Raw genomic sequence first — 22,319 nt, 5'->3', positions numbered from 1 at the left:
GGGAAAGGGAGGAAATCCAAATCCCTTTAATTTGGGGACAGAAACCAAAATTCCAGGTATGAACCCACATTCTCTGGTTTTGGGGTCAGTAGGGAGAACACAATGTGCTGGTATCATCTTGGGAACGAGCTCCAACATCCAAAAATCAGTCCTCGCCTCACCCATAGACTAAATTTAATAATCTAGATGTAAAGATTATTCTCCTAGGCTCACCTCCAAGTTTAGCTACACAAACAAGCACTTCAAAGCAGGCTTGCAGCGCATTAGCCATTCCGTTGTGATACTACCTTCACCAGTAATTATCTTGCAGTATTCACACAGTCCTATTCCTTCCAGTAAGTCACTACAGACAAATCACACAGGTTCACAGTTCACTGTCCCTGACTTGGAACATGCAACTGAAGAAAGAAAAGATGAAAAGGTTGCAATGTAAATTACCAAATTACCTGGCCCAAACTTTGATGTGTAGTTTTCTATTCCTGCAAGATCCAAATAGTGGTTTCTCCTTTCAATGTTCTCATCAACACAATGACGATAGCACCCACTTTGCTCTGGACTGTTCTCACTCTGGTGATATCTGTCAGCAGGAAGCAAAATTACAATTCAGCAGAACTTCTTCAAAGTTGTTATCACCATCTGCAAACCAACAACTAATGGCCCCTTTGAAGTGACAAGAGTTGCTCACAAAGAAACAACAAATGCTTGAAATTCTGGATGACCGGATTTGCGAAGTCAATAGGCCTGAACTGACTGTTCTTTCCCCTCACATAAATCGACCCTGATGTTGCAAAGAAAAGGAGGTTTTTAAATTGCATCGTGCATGCAAAAACAAATAAAAATGCTCCTAAGGTTTGTTACGTTCTGTATTAGGGCCAAAAACCAAAGTGATTCTCTGATTTGGACATGCCAAAGAAAACCTGCTGTTTGATTCATGACTGTTCCCACCGCTGTCAGGAAGCACTGGGGTAAGCCTCATGTTGGATAAACATTCATGTGTATCTGCTTCAGAAAGACAGGCAACAGCACAGGTGTAGTAACTAGAGAAAGCCTAAGAAGAGAAGGTGTTGGTAGGATACCCAGAGATAACTGCTGCTTTCCGAAATACAATTAATAAGGTCAGATCAGCCGCTGGCTTCAGAATCTCGACTCCTTTTCCTGCTCAGCTTTGCAATTTTATTTATAGCAGAACTATTTCCTGAGAATGAATATCTGAAATACCATTCATTTATGAGGCAGAAAAAAATCAGGCAGAGGTTTACAGTATTGTAGCCCATAATGCCAAACAATTTATTTCAGCAATTTAAATGGATGTCGGCAGATATGAACAATATTTTCAATATAACAAATAGGATAAGCAGAAAACTCTTGATTAAGACACTGCCTGTCATTCAGATAGCTCAGTCTCTAAGACCACAAGATAGGCTTTGCTCTTTCTCTGTGTGATTGCACTGATGTCAACCTAAGACCAGAATTTGGCCTTGTATCCTACACCAGTTGCTAAATATGGGCTCTGTACTGTATGGTGCCCAGTATGCCACTTTTAGTCTATTAACACATTTCCAGGTTTCCAGAGGCTGCTGATCCCATTGAGCTTTGGCACAAACTGCTTTCCTGGTCTAGCGTAGTACTGTTCAGGGACATTACAGAACTGAGTCCCCCGTGTCTCTGTCAGACACAGGTCTACAATTTCTTTGATAGAAGTCACAAGACTTGACCTACCTGGAAGATCATTTTTGCTCTACTTTGATAGAGGTAGAGTCTCCTGAATGGAGGAGAGTCTGCCTGGAAAGCAGGTAAGCTTTAAAGACTCTGAGTCAGCTTTGAACTCCAGAAGTGACATGGGGTACTGTCAAAAAAGAGGGAATGTCCAGATATTCTTTATTTCTTTGGATACATAGCCAGCTCAGTTCCTTTCCTGCCTCAGACACACCTTTACAGGTTGTTACACTTCAGCAGGTCAACATAAAAGATCTTGGGGGCTAGAACCTGGCTAACTGAAGTTGCCAGGCATGAATTGCCTGTGGAAGCCACTGGGACTTGCACACATGTGCTGAAGACAATGCACAGTTAACCCAGAAAAAACATCGTTGGGTTTGATCCAGCACAATTAAGTAACACTGTATACAGCACTGTCTGTTGAAAACTAAGTTAACAAGGAACCTGGGGTTTTGTTACTGTAATAAATTCCATCTTTCATCAAGACAGTGAAGAAAAACTATGCCAGTACTGCCACAGCCCTGCATTCTAATAGCTTTCTTACATGCAAGATGACGTTCAACAATATTCATGCAAATATACACAGTGAAGCAATTATATACTGATGAGAGATGTGCTCCACTGTCAAAGAGAACTTGAAGTACTTCTGAGAACTGAAGCATCTGGCATCCAGCCCCACAATGCTCTCCTGCGTACACATGGGAAGACACAGGCATGCATCAACCATGCATCAATCACAGTGTGTAAAAATATGCAGTGTTGTTACTGGTTTTTGGTTTGGTTTTTAATAAAAAAAGGCATCTCCTTAAGTGTTTGTGGAGTGTATGAAAGCCTCTTCTAAAATTCCGATGTTGGAGCACCATCCTGATGGTAATAAGCACACAGCAATACAGTAGGTAAGGGGAACAAAGCAGTGACAGAGCACAAGGCAGAAAAATGCAAGGACATTTCCTGAAAGCTACGCTCACTGATAACATAAAGTTTAAGCCAGTCAGGGAGAAATCACTTAAGCAGGAAAGAAAGAGTGAGAGAGAATGTGTATCTGTGGGTAAAAGGAAGATGTTTTAGAGGCTAGTGTGCATCATATTTTCCCTGTTGCACTAAATGAAATATAAACTAGAATGGCATGAAGATCCCCAACCCACAAAGTTGCCTGCCAGTGCTCTTCCACCTTCAGTTTTATACCACATTATGCCAGGCAAGCTAGCTATGAATCCAGATACTTCATCTTGATACTTGCATTAGCCCTACAGGTGAAAACTCGTGCCTGTAGCTTCCAGCAGATGAAAAATCTAACCCATCTATCTCCCACCTTTGGGATAAAAATATTTCTATCCATTTTATCTTGAATATTAATCACATCTTGCCTAGAATTCCTAAGTGACTGAATTTGTGAAATGTGTGCACTTCTCACAAGTCTTGAGAATACATTTTTGCTTTCAAAAATTGCTGCTTTCAAAGGCGAAGCCTCTGCATTAATATCGTGAGATACTGAGGAGCCTCAGGGAGCTTTCCTGAGGGTTAGCAATTTGGCCAGAGTGCACAAACATCCCTGCAACATACACAGTATGAATAGGACATTCTTTGTCCTGTCCACATTTAATGAGATGCAACAAAAACTGCCAGATGCTGACAGTTGTCCGATACTGATCTGCTCAGCTCAAGGTACAGATTTGTCCTGTCTAGGAAGCCTCTAACCAAAGGGATGAGAAGGAAAAATGCAGCAGAGCCAAGATTCTACCCCAACATCTGATGCCTCTGTGACTGTGGATTTACGTGGAAATGGCTGCTGTTCATAAAACCACTACATCTGCAAAACCAGGACTTTAAGGTGGATGGGAGGGGGACTTCAAACTGAAAGGGGATTTTTGCAATAAATTATCAAACAAAAGCAGTTCATTAAATTCACAGAGGGCAAACCTTTGCTAATGGGCAGAGGGAATCTGAACACCACATCTAGGCTAGCAAGCAAAACCTTGGAGTATTCTTTAGTTCATATGGAGTGTTCTTTAGTTCACAGAAGATTTTGTACAGAGTTGCTAACAGAAGATTAGAAGTAATTTTAGTCTTTTTTTTAATCTGAAATTTGACTGTATTGGGATTTACTCACTGGGATAACTTGCTAGCATTTTTACTCTATCCAAAAAGGGAGGCACAGTTTTGTTGTCATTTTTAATAAAACTGGATGCTCCTTCTCCTGATAAATTTATTAAACTAAATACATGTATTTGGACAAATATCCCTAAATCCAAGGAAAGCCAAAACTTCTTCTTATTTTTAAATTTGCGGCTGAAGAAACAAATGCAGCTAATGATTCAATGTCATTACTGTAGCATTTCAGCAAACACTTCTCTCTGCCTTAGCATGAAACATAAAATCCTAAAACAAATCAAGCCTATGCACTAAGATGACCTGTTTGGAGCCACTAATCTACATTAAAATGCAGCAAAATTACTTGCTTTTTATTTGTTTTTCCATCCATTAAAATACCAAACTCAGAAAAGGAATAGCACACCTAAATGTGACCAAGATATTAACATTTTTCTTCACTGTAAAAAATTTTAATACTTGAAAAATACATTTCAAATTATTATCACATACTCTGAAGTTTAGTGCAGGTAATATCTATCAGGTAGGTAGAACTCATGATAACAGGGTAGATACACATGATTACACATTTTCAGAGGATAAAGGCCTGTTCTGGACTGGCATCCAAAATAATATTGTACATTCTGTTAGGGAAGAACTAAACCCCCCTTTTTATCTAATCTGTAGATGGCTGCAAGTGTACCTGCAGCTCTTCATAAAAGAAACCACTGTGCTTCTGCATTATTGGAAATGGATGCACTCTGAGTTGCACAGGTTGGGTTCCAGTGAAAGACAACAGACAGGTATTTTTTCAAGTGGTGAAATGTATTCTGAAACTTATGGAAAAAAAAAAAAGATAAATTAAATTATGCCAATTTTCCAGCAAGATTACATTAAATAGATTGGTCCTAAGCAAGCAGGTTAATTCCTACATGGGTACTACTTAATAACTAATTCCATAAGGGAGAAGTTGACCTAGAGCCAATGTGGCAGCAGGGAAGCATGGTTTCTGGCAGGTGGGAGTCAGCAGAGACTGCCACTCTGCTAAGTCACTGTGAGGTAAGAAAGAGATGAATTTACTTCCCCTACCAAATGTACAAACACACATTGTAAGTGGAGTTGAGCCACCCCACAGTTGCTCTAAGCCAGAACCACCTCAGCAGAATGGAGCATGGAGCAGGCAGCATGCTGGAAGCTCTTGCTTGTTGCTTACTCTGCAGGTCATAGCCTATGTAGACCACTTGCTGTAAAGTTGATTGTCTGCTGCTCTGCTGCAAGCTCCCTCCTTTCCTCCTTCTGCTAGGTACTGTACACTTAGTGTCAGCTCAAATCCGCTTCCTTTAGGAGGAAAAGTGGTAAGGAGAAGCCGGGCTGGTTACGACCTGGTAAACAAGATTGTCTTAATAAAGCTTGGAGCTAATTGAGTTGACCAGTGAAAAAGATGGGCTGGAAGGAGAACAGAGAAAGGCAGGAGCTGGCCTCTAGGAAGATGAGAAGGTTTTAGGACACTTCTAGCCAAAAGGCTGTGCTATAAACTGCACTAGTAGGCACAATATTTGCAGATGGGATCTAAAAAGACACTGCATGTCCTCCAAAGAGCCAACAGAAGAAGAAAATTTGAGTAATGGGTGCTACAGATTTGCTTTTTTGTTTTAATATACAAAGTATCCACCCATGGAATCTGCTGACAGTTCCACAGTGAAAAAATCCTGTAATTCCTCTATTTTAACATAATTTTTTAAAAAGCAAGCAAGCATGAAATCAGTGGTTGAGGTTTCCTCAGAGGTACCCAGTGCCTGTCAGGAGACATTGTTCTTTCCCCTTACCTGAGAGAAGCCCGCTGCTTCTTCTCAGAGCTTCTTACTTCTTCATTAGCTTTGCTTTCAGCTCTATGCCTGGCACTCTGCAAATCTGCCAAGAGAAAGTACATTATTCTCACATTACTGCCCTTGCTGATCAGCATAACTAACATGCTATATTGCAAATACATTTTTTCTTGTCAGTAGATCAAGATGTAATGTATCATTTCATGTAACCTTCTCAAAAGTGCTTTTGTCCGCACGACAGATTTTAGGCAGACATAACCTTGACTGTAGGACATTAGTCAGGGTTAGGCTGCAAGCCATGTGGCAGGTTAAATGGAGCCACATTTCACACTGATATACTTGTCCATCAGGAGGGCTCAGTAGTTTGGAGCTCGATGCTGTACTAATGCATCACATAGCTCCCCAGCAGTGCAAATTTGCTTATGTCTGCACTTGACTGAGTGGATGTATATATTAAAACTGAGGTAACAAGGCTCTCCTTTTGGCTAAGGTGTCCACATTTTCTACTGAAGTATCACTTTAAATAGTTTTAAGTATTTTAATTTAGTACTACTTTACCTACTGAAGTAATTATGCTGATACAACTATTATTAGAGTGAATATAAAGTGAATAAGCCATAAGAATATAAGCCATAAGAGTATAAGCCATTTTACAATGGCAGATTCTTGCCAGTACAGAAAAATGTGCAATTATTATGCATAGATTCCTAAAGGTTAGTTATCCTTAATTGTTTATTCTTATCCAGCAGCAGTGATAGCTATGCACTTGCAAAAAACATTTTATACCACTAGACGTGTTTCCACACAAACTAAGCGCAGAGTTAAAGTGGTACAAGTCAAAAAGGCCTTAAGTCTGCCCTGTAGTACGCAAAGACAATTACACAACATATGGGTTATTGCTGCTTCCAAAAAGAAACAATCATTCCGGAGAGGGAACCCTAATTTGCTTAGGAGACACTGAAAGGAAGGTAGGCAATTTTGCACTCAAGATCATAAAGCAGGTTCATGGGGTTTAAAATTCCCACAAAATTATTTGCTTTTAAGTATATATTTATTTGTACTAACAAAATATGAAGATGGATTTTTAAGGGACTCTTGAAGGTTTTGGTATTTTTTCCAATAGCTGATTGCACATTCTTACCAGTATGATTTAGCAAGATACTCTTTTTCTTCTGGCTGCCATCTGGTGCCACAGTAAGTTTCACTCGGAGAGTTTTGCTGGAACTAGGAGAATGGTTTACTGATGCATCAACTACCTCATAGATGGTATGAAGCAAGCTGGTAATATCCTATAGTTGGATTGAAACACAAAAAGACACACTATTGTGAAAATGGTATGAAACCTACAGCTTTGATACTTATAACTATTTTGGCATTGGGACTATTAAATGCTGAAATATCCTCAGAAGTCACTGAATTTAAAAGAGCTGAACTTGCACAGAACCTTACAAGAAAGGATCCATTTCTCTCTTCTGTTAACCCCCATTTTTTTCTAATGTGGACTGTAATATAACTCACAGACACAGAAGGGAGTCATTCAAGTACATCCATATTCTTCTTCATTAAATGGTGTAACATTTATGAAATGAGGCAAACTAGATCAAAACAATAATAAAAGCACAAGGCATTCAGGTTTCCCAAACTGTGAATCAGCAAAATTGTGTTTTGCCTTTTCTTTTCTTTGGTTTCAACAGAACCCAGGGATACCCATTCCTCCTGCACTAAAAATTGAGTTCATATGACCAAAACAAATACAGCAATTGAAGAAAATCTTGGACATTACAGCCTTACTATTTCTTGGGTTTTTATCTTGAGATAGTTAAGTGGTTGATTATATAGAGGAAAACCAGTAAGAGAAGTGGCAGAACTGTAAACCTCAGTTTTGGAAATAAAAGATGTCTGAGAGTCACTCTACCATATGCATATTGGGGTCTAGCTTATTTTGCAAAATTCAAACCCGTTCTAAATTTACATTTTTGAACAGCAGAGATTATGCAGTCAGGCCTTTTACAGAACATTCTTCACACATCTGTTTGAGGGCAATGGGACACAAACAAATGCTTACATGTCTGGCTATATCAGAAAGAACAATAGCCAATTTTAATAAGCCCATTGTTTCAAAGAGAAGAAACACTGTTTAGTAGCTGGTGATGCTCAAAGGTCTCTCAGGTTGATCTAATCCAGACAGGCTCAAATAGGGTACTACCTTAAATTGCCAGAATAGAAAGGAGATCTCTTGGCTTGCTTCTTTTCCCCAAAGGGATTTCACCCACATTGATCCTAGGCATCAACCTAAGGCCAAAGCATACTGCTCATTGCAGGCTATAAAGATCCCATTCAACGTATATCTGAGAACTCCATGCTGGTCTTCCTATTCCTTGATCTATCCTAGTACCTAAGCTCTTTCCAGATGCCTGCAAGCACAAAGGAAATATCTAAATCACCCTTTGTTAAGTCTAACTGGTTCTGAGGACTAAGAGTCAGGTCTATAAAAATTCAAAACCTCTACAATTTTTCCTTTGCCCAGGTGTCATGTCCATAGCAATGGCAGCTCAAAGTTTTGTATGCCCTAGTGGGTCCCAGCATTTTAGTAGTCAATATACAACACAGACCTCATTATTTAACCACCTTTAAAGGTGACACAGAAACACTAATGTCTACTCACACAGAATTTAGGAAAATACTGACCTTATGGCCAGGACAAATGATTTTACAGTAGACAATTTTCCAGCTCAATAGGCAGAATGAATAACTAAATCCTAGAGGGTGAGACTTCGTCTTAACATGTACCCTCTCTAACTTTTCTGCACTCAGTGGAATTTCTCCAGACTTGTGAGTTCAAGACAACATACTCATAAAAAGAGAGCAGAATTTGCAGTCTCTCCTTCCCCACTGACATATTTTTTTCTACTGTTGCCAAAAAAGTCTCTCTATATGGGCTGTTACTACTGTGTCAGTAGCTGCTTTCCATCCTTTTGACAAGAACCACTGTCTAAAGCTTGAACTGAGCTTGAGAGACTGCTCAGTGACAATCTGGTGGAAACCTCAAAGCTCTTTAACACATCTCACTTCTCACACTTCTACTCTAATTTGAAACCTAGCCAGATCTCTAAATAGACACAGCCATATCTGACAGCCAGCTTGAAGGGCTGGATTTTTATTGCATCTATGAGAAAAACTCAACCAAGCAAAAACATAAACAGACAAACAAAACATACCTGTTGCTTTATACACCCTCCATGAATTATGTTCTAGGACCCTTGTGCTATAATCCTACACCTCAATAAGCCAAACCTTCCCCTTCAGCAGAATATTTAAGCACCATATTTATTCTCAACGGGGCCTCATACGCTCAGCACTTTGGTGAATGGAGCCTTTCCCACACATTCCTCAACAAGTGTTGGTTAGCCAACATGGCATCTTTCTACCCAAGGCTACTATCAAGAGGTTATTATTAGCTCTTTCATTCACAACAGTCTATCCCCCTTCCTTTTTTCAGCTACGCCAGATGTTTGTACAAGCTGATCATCTAGTGTATTTTAACTTCAATTGGCAAAGGCAAAAAGTCTTTACTCCCACTGTCCTTTTATATGATTTTTTTCCAGTCATGAGGTCTAACTTGCTAACCGGCATACAATCTGCCCCTTGTGTTCTCTGAGGGTCTTTCTCAACAAGCTGCTTGACTCAGCAGTTTAAAAAGTACTCCCAAACGCTGCCAAGGAAGGCCAGATGCAGCATTTGTGTGACACATACTTGGCAAGTCAGAAATATGTGTACATACATATCACATCAGGACAATTTACATCTCAGCCAAATTAACCCAAATTAACGTCCAGGCTCCAAGGAGTTTAAGAGGCTGCACAGAGGTATCAGGATACCTTGTGGCCTTATGCTCTGCTGCCTTTGCATTTCATTCCATGTTTAATACCCAGCTTCCTCCATGGCGAGCTGAACTGCCCTGCATTCTGGCACTGAATGAACATGGTTGTCAGACTGGATATATACCAAGATCGAGGTTAGGGATAGCCATAAGTAACCACTTAATGTTTATGCTGATCTCTTAAATACCGACAACAACATTTTTATTATAGGATTCATTTACTTGTGGTCTTAATTTGAGGTTGGGAATTCTAGTAAACTGACAGTTCTGATTTGGTCAAACAAGTCTGCTTGGGTCATTCTCTACTCTGTCACCTACCAAGGTCCTCGTCGAGTAGGTACCAGCTACAAGTCAGCCTGAACCTCCTGTTGGTTTCCAGTTATAACTTCATAATTGTAACACACAAATTCCTGAGGCACCGATCTGGTAGGAATGGTCTTCGTCAAGGAGTTTTGAACTGTGACTAAAACTACCTTCTCGCAGCCTTTTTTTGGCAGCTAATATGGTAATGGCCTCTTGTCAAATTAGTAGCACTAGACCACTAAAATATATGTTATAAAATTTGTATTTTATAGTTATGTCTATATTTACCTCCAAAAGAATTTTCATCTTCCAGTAGCCTGCCAGGAGACTGAGGCAAGTTATGTTCCCCTTGAAAGCATTCCCACTGAATGTTATCTGTATTTAAATTCCTTAAACAACTGCCTAAAACCATTGAGAAAGCTTTAGCTTCTACACACCAGCTTGTGCATTTCACTGACCTCAAGAGATTTAGCATCAAAGATCAAGAATAGAAGCTAGTTAAATTTTCTTCTTTTCTGGTACACCAGACAGCAGGTCTCAGAGACCACCTACCAAAGAATCTAGCTTTTCTGCACAAAGGATTATGATTTTTACTAGTCACATGATTTTGCAACTGCTTTGGTTAAGACTGCTTGGCACTTCCCACACAAAAAACTTCATCCCACATTTCTCAAACTTCCTCCCTTTTTACATAAAAAAAACCCCAGGAACAGATTTTTCACTGTTTCCCATTTTTCCAAAAATATAATTTGCTTGGGTTTTTTACTGAAATGAACTTTTAAACCATTTCTAGTTAAAAATCATTGTGGATTTTTAAACTAGTATATTAAACAGGCAAAGAGAAATAAGAATTAAACAAACAAAAAAAGATTTCTCTCCTTTATAGCAAATGGATTATATTTAGAGGGCAAGTAGGCTGCATGAATCTAACTAACTTCTGAAGGGCTTGCAGGGTGCAGAATTTCTGCTGGGATAGCTAGATTAATCAAGTAAGAAACTATGCTATTTTTCCTGAAAGAGGAAAACAAATGCTTGCTGTATAGCATCCAAACAACCAGCACATGCCATACCCAGATTTATTTGTGGCTTGCTTATTGAACACTACAGTTGGTTTTTCCAGGGCTGAAGGATTTAACAATGTTAATCTGTAATTTTTCCACATCCTATTTTATCAAGCAGCTAATACAACAAAGCATATTAAAAAGAGCAACTTTAATAGATTGCCAGAAATGCTTGCATTAGAAATATCAAAAAGCGAACAGTTAAGGCCACACATGTATGCTGCGCTCACACATGTATCTGCAGAATACTTTACAGATCTCCAGTAGGAGATTAGCAGGAATCTAGAACATTCAGAGAAACTAATGCATCTGCAAAAAAGAACAAGAGCAAATTACATTGAAGTACTCTTCATTCCTTACAGAACTCATGTGACTGAGAAAGTCCCTATTCCAGGTATTAATTTTTTACTTCTAAGGAACATTAGTGGTATAGGGACGACCCTATTTTTTCAGTATTTCCAGTATTAGTGTAGCTTATGATTACAGGACTAGTTAGCATAATAGAGATTCTCTAAAAGAAATGAAGAGGTTTTTCCAGCAGAATTAATTTAACAGAATGAGATATTTGCACCACCACCACCACCCCCCAAAACACAAAACAACAACAACAACAAACCAACAAAAAAATCCCAATGAGTTTAATAACACTGACAGAAAATACTCAGTTTGATTCTCTTTGTAACTTGTCTGGGAGAGATGTCTTTGGGTCCTGTCAAAACCGAAAGAGAAAGTCGTATTTTCTCTTAATATTTCTCTCTGAGACAAATCCACCACATCTAATGGCTGAAATGATGACTCCTCTGATACAGACGGGCACTACTCCTCTATCTGTTGGTTCCATTGCTCTTTCTGTATCATGAGTTAATACAACATTGACATACATAGTAAAAACCAGCAAATTTCAAGATAGAGGTCAGGCTGATAAACGGTAGCCCCCAAAAAGCCAGTATCTTTCCCCAAGTCAAAGATTTGGTGCTGAGTTCTGAATGAAATAACCTCAAACTTTTTCACTCATTACAGAGGATATGAGTAAAAAATAACTAAAAAGGGAAAGAAAAAAAGAAAGGAAGCATAAGAGGAAAAATTGGGTATTTAGTTTAAGATACAAAGAACATTTTTAGCATTAAAAATGCATGAAGAGAAACATCAATATCAGTTCATTACCTTTCCCTCAGAAAAAGAAAAGTACAAATGTCTCATTTGTACTTTGTTTGTAGTCTGATTTTTACATACAGCAGGATGTTTTTATTGCAACATCAGCTTTGTTTGATCGCATACATTTTTGAATCATTCTTATTTGGAACTTGAAGGGAGCTTCACTTGCTATCTACTCAACTACTCTAGAAGAATTTCCCTTTTTTTACTTCTGACAAGCAACTTTCTTGTGCGCTTATTCCTGTGCAGCCACTCACCAAAGAAACTCAATTTTCCAAGAAAGAATTGATGGGGGGGGGGGGAGGCTAGTATTTATGAAGTATAATTACATTCAGAGAGCTCAATATAAAACCCCATGGATCAAACCACATTAGTTCAATTATCCAAGTTTCAAGTCCGATTACAAATATCCATGTGAAGATAATTACAGTGCAGCTGTCAGTTCTAAAAAGGCCTGCAGTACATAATGAATTGTCCTCTTATGGTTTATGGAATGAAGGGAAACATTATTAGCCAAGTTTTATAATATACATGTTAGAGCAGGAAAAGTTATCTCCCACTATACCAAAAGGACTGAAAAATGGTCGTCTTCTATGACAGAAAAAGCAGTAGTTTAATAACATACAGTAATGCTAATTTTGTAATTTGCCATCCCAATAATTATGCTTTCATAATGGGTGTATCTCTTCAAGAAGCATGACTAGATCTGAATTTCTAATTATAAGGACTACGGAGTAAGTCATACAGACTCTAGGAGGAAATCAAAGCAGTATTAAGTTCTGAAGATGTTGTTAAGATCCAAAAGAAATTTCACTAAGATGGAATTTGAATGCTCTTGCGGTGATTTGTCATTGTGTAAAACCCAAGGGAAATTTTATCCAGTAACTAAATCCATATCTTATTTACAATTTTCAAACATTTTAATGAAAAAAACATTTAGTCCACTTGTAAAATTGCACCCCACCTACACATCTCACAAACTTAACACTGTGTATTCCTTTGGAAACTCTCTGGACATGAAGTCCAATGTTTTAAACACAATGACTTTGAATCAAATGAAATGGATGTGGGTGGGCAAGTCACTTCCTTTTTCAGTGTCTCACTTTTCCAACACGAAAAACAAGAGTGATAAGTCTGACTTCTTTTTGTAAAGCACCTCAAGGTCTACAGATAGAAATTTGACTTAAGAAATTTCATCTCTCTGTTAAATCCAGCTATAAATCCAGGAGACATTAAAGTCAAATTTTCAAAGAAGGAGGAAAGGTCCACACTAAGCTTTTCTCACCAGAACACTGGACCTTTGTTTAGAAAAGCTGACCTGTTCTGCAAGCATTTTTATCAGCTCACTAAATGGCACTGGTACAGATCAGCCCTCTTCCTCAGACTGTCTGTTCTGTCCCTGATCCTGCAATGTGCTTCACATACTTTTAACTCAAAGCATGTGTCCCATTCATTTTAATTGAAACTATTCACATGTTTAAGGTTCACCATCGTTAAGTCCTTTGCTGGATCAGGAGCGGAGCTGCTTAACAAACGACAGTATCAGGCCCACTACGTTGACTGCCAGTCTCTCAGGGGCTAATAGAACAAGAAATTCTATGTCATATGAAGAGACTGAAATTCCTTTTTTGTGGCCAAGATTATCTATGAGCTGCTATCATCAGTCATTCTTGCACAAACAACTCTTAAATTGCATCTGGATTCAACAGAAGACAACCAACAAGATGGATTATACAAATGGCACTGGAACAGCTTGCAAAAGAAGTGTGCGACATAACTGGGAAACGCTGCAATGGTGCATACTATTTGTTTCTATCTTTGGTCACATGTAAAGAGCTGAAAATTATCAACCTATCTGGTCCCTTGGTTAAAAGAATTTTTTTTTGGCACAGATTCAAGCCTGAATGTAGCAACCTCCAGACCTCAGAGTAGTATAATTTTCAATCCCTGCACAGATTTGGTTTCAGTTAAGCTGCAGTCTGTTCTTGTAGCAGGGAGAGGTAGAATTTGGCTGTAACATATTCTCTAAGTACAGTCAAATTAAGCTCTTTGGTGTACCACATAATCACAAATAATTATTGTATACATACTTAAAAGCATATTCTCGTTATGTTCAGAACATGGAACTCCCACTGACATTAATGGGAATTCCATGCCTGAATGTAAAGGACACCCATGTGTGCGGGTTTGGGTTTTGTGTGTTTTTCCCCTATTCTTTGAGAGTCATGATAATCTTGTAACGAAGACTTAGCCTTGGATCTCGAAAGATCTGGGTTCAATCTGCCACTAGGTTCTTGTGAGACTTCAGGCAAGTTATTTCATTTTTCTGGTCCCTGTTCCCCATGTATTAACAAATACAGTACTACTTCCTCACCGCAGCCCCCCTTCTTCTTGCCCTCTCTCTATGTATCTCATCTTCCCATTTGAAACTCTGGACTTGACCTGTAACTTCTAATCTGTGTATTCTCTTGCATGAGGGGCACAGATTTAATTTGACTATTCAAAGCACTATCAGAGCAGAGACAATGAAAAAAGCCTAGTAATGATGTTCATATACATGTTAAAAACCCTGAACAGCCACCATATTAGGCAATTTGTTCATAAATGTCAAAAGAGGTTTTCTTCAGTCTTCTAGGAGAAAATTCTGCCCTCATTTGGTGTCTAAGGCCACTGTACTTTCAGTATTTACCCTATTCCTTTCAATCAATCTTTAGTAATTTTCACAGACACCAGCATAGGAGCCAAGAGAGACAAAACCTGTCAATTTTCAGCTGCTTATCTGAAGGCATGGGAGCCAGTAAACACATTTCACAAAAAAGTCAGTGACAGCACATTGCAGTAAATCTCAGTAACAGACATTCTTCTAAAAGAAGTATCATTCAGATTGGACAGAAATAGTTCTGAAAAAGGTCTGTATTCTAAACTATACATCCTCTTATTTGGCTTCTTATTTGCATGGGAAATATGACTTGAAGACATCCTGATAATAAAAAATACACACGGGTACGCTTTGACAGCCAGTCACTATGGTCCTCCAGCAAATATCATCAATGTTATTTATACTTGGAGGGAGAAGGCAGTGATCAGCCTAATATTCATGAAAACAACAGAACAGTATGGTTAGTCCTACTGGAAAGAATGTCAGAAAGCAACCTTGCTATTTGGTTAGCTTAACTCTGAAAAGCAGGATAGAAGCCAGAACAATATACATTTGCAAGGGTTTATTTTGACAGTGTGTTTAGTTGTTCAGTTGTTTCAGATATTTTTCCTCCTCAAATGCCAGTACTATTTTTTAAAGGCTAATCCCAGATATTAAACAACAACCAGCTTAAAAAGTGGTACAGTACATCTGAAAACAGTAAACTACTGGTGGGATTGTTTCTAGGAGGGAAGGGTCCATGGAAACTGCTGTTTAAATTGGCAGGACACCTCTATTTCATAGAAGAAAAAAATGTTCCTGTTATAAAACACTTCTCTTGTTAGCAAATGCTGCACACAAAGGGGCAGCTGTACTTTGCTTACCTCACGTGTGACTCTTCCGTTGTTATCAAAGTCATACAGTGTGAAGGTCCATTCTTGCCTGTTATCTTCCTCTACAGACACATCACATTGCAATTCCTAAGAAACATGCAAAGAGCAGCTGATTACCTAAAGCAAAAGGCCTGTTTGCAGAGGAGACTCTCCGTAGAAGGAGGCTGCTTGCTTGCTTGCTTCCTTCCTCCCTCCCTCGCGGGAGGAAGCTTTCAGGATATGTCCCGGGGAGGCCTCTGTCCACCACAATGAAGGAGTCTCATCACAATCACATGATAATCCTAACTCCCTTGGGCTAGACTTTAGGGAATCTGCAAGATGCTTTCTACTTCATTGTAGAAAACACAGAAAGGTACAAGACAACTACTCCCTGAAGCTCTTGAAATATAATAAGATTTCCCACTAAAAAGTGAGAAGGAAAGCTCTGCTTAACTCAGGAAGAGAAAGATAACAGAAATAGACTCACAGAATGAGGCGGTACACCACAGTGCCAGGAGTAGTCATTAATACAAAATGGGCATAGAGCACAAATCCCCACTAGTGAGACCTGTCCTTGACACAGATATTTGACGCCCAAAGGCTGTCAGAGTTAGCGCAGTACAGCATCGTGCCACCAAAGCTCCTGAAATGGAGCCTGCCTAAGAACTGGCAGGTAAGAACGACCGGGGAGTAGTGCCCGGTCCTTATTTTAACTGTGCTTCTGTTAGCGAGAGTGTGGTCTGTGGAAGGCCTGAAAGAATCGATTTGTTAAAGGGAAAAAAAAAATCCCCAAACCAAAACCGAGCCTTCAGTCAAGAACAAAGGATGCACTTTGACTGACTCCATTAACCTGGGTGCAAATCTCTCAAGACCTGTGCAATCAGAATTATCCAGGGCCACAACAAGGCAAACCAGAAAAGTTACAGTGCAATTAAAATGAAAGCCACTGTATGCAAGTAAAATAAACAGCTCCAAATAGCTTCGGCATGACGGAGCTCAAAATACCTGGTTGATCTTCTGAGTTGAAACCAATTCCCTACAGCAGTTACCGGTACCCCCTGTCCCCTGCCGAGTTCAAAGGCAGGCTTCTCTCAGTTGTAAGGAGACCGGCTGAAAGCTGCCAAGTGCCCCACACTCTACTGTGGAAACACAGTTTCATATTACATAAACATTCCCGGCACCTTTAAAAGCCAAATCACATCCACTTCAGATTTAGACCTCTTGTCTCAACACTTGCGTTTCTGATTCTTTTATACTCTTGAAACATTTACCAGTCTCTTAGCCCCTACCTTACATAGCTGGAAAACTTTCATTTGTAGAACAAGGGGGGGCGGGGGGAAATCAATACTTGGTTTCTTGCCACATATTAATACTTCCCTGTCCCACACTGCCTAACATAACATCTTTATGTGAGGATGTGCTCTGCTTAGTTAAGAGCCATGGCAACCTTCCCTGCATTAGTCATGGTGCCTAGTACCAAGTGCTAACCTTTATGGCATGCCAAGAACTACTTGGGAACAAACACAGACTTTGCCGGTACGGTGGAGTTCCAGCTACTCTGGCACCAACCATGTTGACAGGTGTCCTCCAATGTTCAAATATTAAGGCACTGTTAATTGCAATTTATCATGCCTTTCCTGTCTGCAAATGTCTGCTACTCAAGGTAGAATATAAAACGTGCCTGGAAAAAGAGCTATTGCTATGAAAAGAAAAAAAAAAAAAAAGGGGGGCAGGAAATGTCACCTCCCCCCAGAAGGCACACAAGCACCTAGCAATACCTGAACTGCCTATGAGAAAGCTACCTCCTTTTAATCAGCATTAAAACAGTAAAAAATAAATCATACCAGACTACTAAATCTGCTCTAGAGAAGGAAACAAACACTTGAGCCATGCTGCAAGGTGGCTGCATGGTCTTTTAAATAACAATTGAGGAATGCAAAACTCATTACTGTGACAGGCTGACAGCACTGAAAGGTAGAAGTTTGCCACATTTGCTGGAGTGCAGAGAGATGAAAATTCGTGCTGTTTCTTGCCCATATCAGAGTATCTTCCTCCTCACCAAGACAGACAACCCTCTAGCTGGATGACAGCATGTTTCAATACTCGTATTTACTAAATCACTCCCTATATAAGCAAAACCTGCCAACTACACACAATGTCTAGCAGTTTTATGATGTTTGTAAGTCTACAAGGAAATAGACCATCAGACTTATTGCCCTCCAGGATCCTTTTCCTCCTGCCATGTGATCAGATGGATTTCCCATGTAGCAGGTCAGGGTTATTTCACTTTGGAGGCCCAGGCACAGAAGACCAATGGTTAAGGAAGCTTTCACAAACATCTTTTGCACTAGATGGATTTAACCAAGTGCAATAGTCCATCAAAGTCAATCTAAAGATTTGATAACGTGGTAGCTTGCATAACAAATTACTAACAAAAGGATCATAGATAAAGGGTTGAACAAAATGCCTCTTCTTCCTATACATTTCACATCCTCCAGAGGAACGATCATCATTTGATCCTCTCCAAACCTGGAAATACATCTGGCTAATCACATCAATAAGGAACACCAATAGTAAGACACTGACTTGTGCCAATTCTGCTTCCTTCTGTACCCATTACAATCGTTAGGACCTATATACATGCATCAGAGGGCACTATTTGGTCCATAGGTTATTTTTCTACCATAATTATGTCAGTACAGTGAAACTTTAAAATATAGAGGACTTACTTCAAATTTCAGCTGCTTCTTGGAACCTGTGCGTGCGTCACTTTCTTTTTCTGCTTTCTTTTCATCTCCACTGCAAACTCCATCTGTCTTCTCTGGAGGCAAAGCCACTGCAAAAAATATATTTAAGAAAAAACGCTTATAAGGAAATGTCAAAGCAGTCTTATATTTGCAAATCTGCCTTTATATTTAGGGTGAAATTGATTTCAGCAAACTTGTATGAGAGGTTCATTATACTTGATTTTCTTTTGTGTTCACTACACATCTGGGATAATTTCAGCAGACAAGCTACCAACAGCTTTTGGTACACAGCCTCTCCTACAAACATCACTAGAGTCACAGGAAGTTCAAACACAGTATTATGAGGATATAAGTCAGCAGAACTGTTACTGTAAATAAGTTGAATAATTTGCAAAATATTGAAAGTTTGCGACGTATTGCAAAAACACATTGCATTCACCAGCAGTGAATGAAGTAATGAACCTGAAATGAAATCCTCATTCTGTTTCAACTTCCTTCTTCAAATACACACAAACCTTACTACCTTCCAAAAAGGTAACACCACCTGCCAAAAAGTTTAAGCTGTGTTTTTTCATACATGTATGAAAAAGTATATTTCACCTAGGTTTCAAGTTAAAACATTATGCACTTGCATAATTCAATAGTGCTCATAAAGCACATCAATATTAACATCTATCAGACATATATCACAACATATCATAACATAACATATATCAGATATATAACAGAAAGATATATATACTTCTCGTAGATTAAAAGACAAATGCCCAGGAACTTAATAGCTGTGCCTTTGGCTCCTGCAGAGGCACTCAGCCTTGCACATGATGAAACCCTGTATCTGAAGAAAATTAATTCCATATTCATCAGCGTTACAAAAATATACAGAGATTTTTTAACCCTACCCTCAAACGTTTTAGATATGACTTTTTTATACATCCACATACCTCTGCCAACAATGTTATGCCCATACTTCATTAGGCAAAGCAGTAATCCTGCCTACTCCCCCAAAAATAGAAGATAATGAGAGAATGTGGGTCTTAAAGTCAACGGTTTTTCCCTTGCACTGCAGCATTTGCATTTACCCAAAGCCTTTATCCTAATGTTGTTATGTAGGAATCGTTTCTTGGGGATGCCTTTGTAAGTGAGATCTCATGTAAGTGCCAGTTCAGTAAAGTCAGATTCCTTACAAAAAAGGAGACATGATCCTCTCCAATTTAGGATGACCCATTTCAAACTGGGTTTACTCTGTGGCTCTACTGGTGGTCAGCACTACTCAGGTGCCTCCCAAGCACTCTCCCAGGAAAGCAAGTCACTACCATGCTAGAAATTAAGATATTATATTAGCCATTTTTCAGCATTTTCTTTCACATTTAAAATAGAACAATTAGCTTAGGGAAAAAAAAAAAAATCTACCCTTACCATGGCTTTATAGTCTCAAATATTCCAAAAGCTAAGATTTCTGCCACAACATTCACATGGCCACACTACAATATATATTGCACTTTCTAGTCTTATTTCTTTGTTTAAATTTAACACTATTGTATTACTTTTTTTGGTTTTGTTTTCAAAACTGTGGTATACTATAAAAGATTCTGGATGTGCAGTAAAGAGAAGGGAATAAGGTAGAAACCCTAACCTTTGGGATTTCCTGACTTTGATACTTATTTGCAGTTTTGATGTGATACTAATGCCAGCTTCCCAATACACACATGTAATTTGCATTGTACAAATGCAAGCAGACATGGCATTTATTATACACATACTGACACACTGATACACTTTGATTTCTACTCCAAGCCATGTTAGGATTTCCTATACCAAACATAAGCTAAGCAGGAAAGTCAGCTGAAGGAAAAGAAAGCTTGTTTCACAGCAGTTTCTTCCCTTGTCCTTTTAACCTGGTGTTATCAGATGAGCAGGGACTGTTTCTTAGGAGGCTTTTGTATAGTGTTTATCATAATGAAGGCACATATTAAAATAAATATTACTTACAATACAGAACTCTGAAGTATATCTGAAGAAAGGCCATTTGCTTTATACTCACTTTGTCCATAAATACAACTCCATATTCCTGGAAGTTCAAAGCTAAGGCCACAAAAAGGCCCCCTTAAAACAGAAGACAGCATTTGGTTGTCTACCTTAGCCCAGCCTTGTTGTCTCCTTCTAAAATCAACAAGAAATGAAAAGCTAACATAGGCCTTCATAACAAGGACAGTTACATTGATAGTGGTTCTTCATGACTACTAAATGTGCCCGTAGATTTTCAGTGGCTCTTTTGTACCAGCGACCAGTTTCTCATACGAACAGTTCTAACTAAGCTGATAGAAACATTTGTATGACGGGCTTTTGCAATCCCTCACAATCCCTTACAAGAAACATTTGTGTGAGGGGCTGGTATGACCCCTAGCTTCGTTGGAACAGTGGACAACCAATTGAAAAAAAAATCCACCCCTGTTATCACACATACTTTTAAATGTATAAGGGTACCTAATGGCCAAAAGCCTGCTACGGTGGTCTTTTAACTGTTAAGGGACAGCATCCCAAATGACATTGGCATGGCAAACAGCATTAGGCTGAAAGCATTGAGGAGCAGATCCTGCACAAGGTGACTATTCCCTGCCCCAATGCTCTTTGTTGGGTTTTTCTGTCAAAATGAAGTGTCTCACAAAGCATCCTCTCCCTTCCACCACCGCGCTCTTGCGCTGTGTTGAAAGCTGCCAGTGTGTGAAAAGAGCACCAGAGTTCCCCAGTCCACAGGGTGCTTCAGAGAGTAACGGCACAGTTACCTTCTGGTTGCAGGAACAGCCCTTCCACTGGCACGTTTAATAACCTTTCTGGATGTACAGTTTGTGCGTTCAGATAAGAAGCTTTCACTTTAATGTATAATTTAGGTAACAGAGGAAGAATGTGAGAAGACAAATTAGTCTTCTGAAAAAACAGGAGTTCAGCTATTGGGGAAGGAGGGGATACATCTTGCAGTACACTCCTTGAGAGAGTTTAAAATACTGTATGCCAGAAATTATCCTCTTTGAGCTTTGCTGACCTTTGATCTGAGGAACTCATTGGCCTTGCTGCTCCAGGGAATTATCCTTTGAAATCAGTTACTCATTTTGGAGCTCAGATGAAATGGGGAAATCTGGTGATCTCATCCTGATGTCAAGTTTCATTCAGCAAAGAAAAATGAAATCTAAATGAGGAAAGTTTAAAGGGGAATATGGAGGTATTAAAATAATATTTACGAGTGATCAAATAGTGTGTCTGTGCATATATCCTCGGGTGCCTTATCCAAACCCAATGAACATTTAAAAATACATACTGGACTATGACTGTTTTGTCTGAGAAGAGAAGGATAAGTGTTTGGTATCTTGTTTCTATACTTAGTTTTGACTATTGACAGGCGCTCGATTTCATGAAGGATACAAACACATGCTGAACCTACTTATAAATAAAATGAGAATGTCTGCTTGGGACGGTTAAAACTGGCAGCCTGTAAACAGAGATCCACCAGTGAGCCGCATGCCAAGGTTCAGATATACTCACAATGTGAACTTCCTTTCAGCTCTGCCAATGATATTAAACTAGACCAGACAAGATAGCTATCTCAAAGGAGTGTGGAGAATTAATAGACTTGTGTTTCCAAAGTCTAGGCCATCAGAAATAGGTCCATGTACAATATATCATTTGTGCAAAAATACTTACTTACCTCCCCACTCAGATAACAAGTCCTGACAAAGAGAATGCGCTATATAGATGAATACACAGAGAAACCTACCCTTGTTGTGGGAATTCACAACTGGAGAAAAAAAAAAAAAGTATATTTATCACTTCTCATGGGAATAACCATATGCTCTCAAAAACAATGTTCCCTAACAGAATGTTTCATGAGTTGAAATACTGCATATGTTTTCTTTATGATGTTCTCTTTTCTTGTTCATTATTAATGGTCTTGTATTCACTTCTATAACCTTAAGACACTATAAAAATGCGTCTGGACAATATTTGAAATTGGAAAGACAATAAAGGAAAAATATTA

At 39.0% G+C, this 22,319-nt stretch overlaps 1 protein-coding gene across 1 annotated transcript in view; it reads right to left on the bottom strand.

Moving 5' to 3' along the window:
• NKD1 (NKD inhibitor of WNT signaling pathway 1) overlaps positions 1-22,319 on the bottom strand; it is a 115,278-nt gene that overhangs the window by 7,342 nt on the left and 85,617 nt on the right. Inside the window, exons 5-9 of the mRNA XM_052797380.1 lie at positions 18,269-18,375; positions 15,552-15,647; positions 6,772-6,919; positions 5,631-5,715; positions 447-577 (exon numbers count right to left, since the gene is read on the bottom strand). Coding sequence (XP_052653340.1) covers positions 447-577; positions 5,631-5,715; positions 6,772-6,919; positions 15,552-15,647; positions 18,269-18,375 — 567 coding nt within the window. The remainder of the gene's footprint in view (positions 1-446; positions 578-5,630; positions 5,716-6,771; positions 6,920-15,551; positions 15,648-18,268; positions 18,376-22,319) is intronic.

The sequence above is a fragment of the Harpia harpyja genome, chromosome 9 (assembly GCF_026419915.1).
Source record: "Harpia harpyja isolate bHarHar1 chromosome 9, bHarHar1 primary haplotype, whole genome shotgun sequence".
Lineage (NCBI taxonomy): Eukaryota > Metazoa > Chordata > Aves > Accipitriformes > Accipitridae > Harpia > Harpia harpyja.
The sequence above is the reverse complement of the archived record's forward strand: the minus strand, read 5'-3'. Positions and strand labels throughout refer to the sequence as shown.